This window comes from Trypanosoma rangeli, assembly GCF_003719475.1.
Source record: "Trypanosoma rangeli strain AM80 chromosome Unknown Tra_15.4_contig_00219, whole genome shotgun sequence".
Taxonomy (NCBI): Eukaryota; Euglenozoa; class Kinetoplastea; order Trypanosomatida; family Trypanosomatidae; genus Trypanosoma; species Trypanosoma rangeli.
Window position 1 is genome coordinate 24308 of NW_021705956.1, and position 1617 is coordinate 25924.

The 1617-nt window shown below is 60.2% G+C and overlaps 2 protein-coding genes across 2 annotated transcripts; both read left to right on the forward strand.

The window, feature by feature from the left end:
• Positions 1-176: 176 nt before the first annotated feature.
• TraAM80_06196 (uncharacterized protein) lies at positions 177-683 on the forward strand (the record flags this gene model as incomplete). Its single annotated transcript, XM_029383049.1, has 1 exon — positions 177-683. One exon carries the CDS (start codon positions 177-179, stop codon positions 681-683), a length of 507 nt encoding a protein of 168 aa, XP_029237225.1.
• Positions 684-805: 122 nt separating this feature from the next.
• On the forward strand, positions 806-1150 carry TraAM80_06197 (uncharacterized protein; the record flags this gene model as incomplete). Its single annotated transcript, XM_029383050.1, has 1 exon — positions 806-1150. One exon carries the CDS (start codon positions 806-808, stop codon positions 1148-1150), a length of 345 nt encoding a protein of 114 aa, XP_029237226.1.
• Between the last annotated feature and the right edge of the window lie 467 nt (positions 1151-1617).

Sequence of the window (1617 nt, forward strand, 5' to 3'; positions counted from 1 at the left end):
ACCCTGCTTGGGGGCGGCGCAACGTACCAGCGGCGTATTCATTTGATTTCCGTCCGGCATCTGCACCAAATCTTACGTCCCACGCGGAAAGCGTTTTCATCGTGGAAGGGGGAGAATTCCATTTGTTTGATTTTGATTGGGACCACCGTGCGAAGTTTGCCGTGTTGCGGGGTTGAATGATTTCCTTCACGGTGTTGCCGGGGGCCCGGAGTCTCCTTGAGGACTTTTTGATGCGGCCACGGCAGCCCTCCGCGCGGGATGGGCGGCACTCGGGGGGCGTGAGTCGGGCCGCGCCACCCGCACGAGTGCGCTGGGGCCAAGCTGAACGGCCAAAAAATTCAGCTGCAGCGCGCCGCCAGCTACTCCGTATTCATGAGGTGAGCAGCCAACGGGCGGTGGAAACCAATGAAGGGAGATCCCAGCCCGGCAAGAGGGAGATGCAGGTGCGCAGTCTGCCGGACCAAAGGAGTCTTGTCGCAGCCCACGCCACCGCAAGCCTCTTCCCGCAGAGACCTCCAGCAGGTCACAGCTGCAGCCGAGTGTTGATGTGTGTTTTCCTCTGCGGAAGGGGCCAGGCTGATAATAATGGTGGTGGTGGTGGTGCGTGCACCTGCAATTCGGGAGGGGTTGCAGGGGCCCAGGGAAATCAGGCCGCAGGCGGCGGCACCGAGAATCCGTCCTGAAGTGCGGATTTCCGAGGTTTTGACGGTGCCGTGCAGTGCCCGATGAGTTTGTCGACTGGCCGGCTGCTGGACGCGTCCGAATTGTTGCTCACACACCAGCTGCTCCGGGTATTGCTGGCTTAATGGCGTGGGAAAGCTTTTCCACGTGGGCTCGTGCTCTTCAATTGGAGGGTGTGGCGGCGCAAGTCGCGGGGTTGGGCAGAAGACGTTGCACCCAACTCCGAATTCAGCGGGCGGCGAAGAAGGCTTGCGGGCTTGCGGGTCCGGGACACCCGGGATGCCGTGGAGGAGGAGCCCCAGCAGCGGGAGGAGGACCCAGTTTAGCAGGCAGCATAGAAGGAGATGGAGAGGCGGAAGGCTCCGCCACCAACTCCAACACGGTGGTGCGGACGCGGTGGGATCGGGCATCACGGCGGGACTTTTTGTGCGAGTATTTACGCTGCACCCTCGCGGCTCTGTGGCGATAGTTGTAGGTTGTGGGGAGCCCTCCCAAGCACGTCCAACAGCGGTCTGTACATAGCGGCGAGGTGTGTGTGTCGGTGACGGCGTGAGGCTGCGTGGCGTCCGACGACAGTCCGGCGGTGAGGCTATCGCAGGTTCGCGGAACAAGCAATGTGTGCACTGCGGAGGCGAGTGGGGGAGAGGCGGACTGTGAGCTGCCGGCGCTTTCACTTTGTCAGTGTGCTGTGGAAGGGAAAGAGCCCTTGGAGCCTGCTGTGGTTTGCCGCTTTCTGCTCTGGGCTGCCGCCAAGGCGTACGAGGAGGAACACGCCGAATCCTGTTTTGTCGCTTTTTTTTTCTTTAAATGATGGTGCTGATGCCTTGATCAGTCCCTCTATCTCTGCTTCTCTCAGCTTTTTTTTTCTTTTGCTTTCGACGGGTCACCGCCTTTCTACTTGGCTGCATGGGTAGAGCACTGTAGCTGTTTTATTCA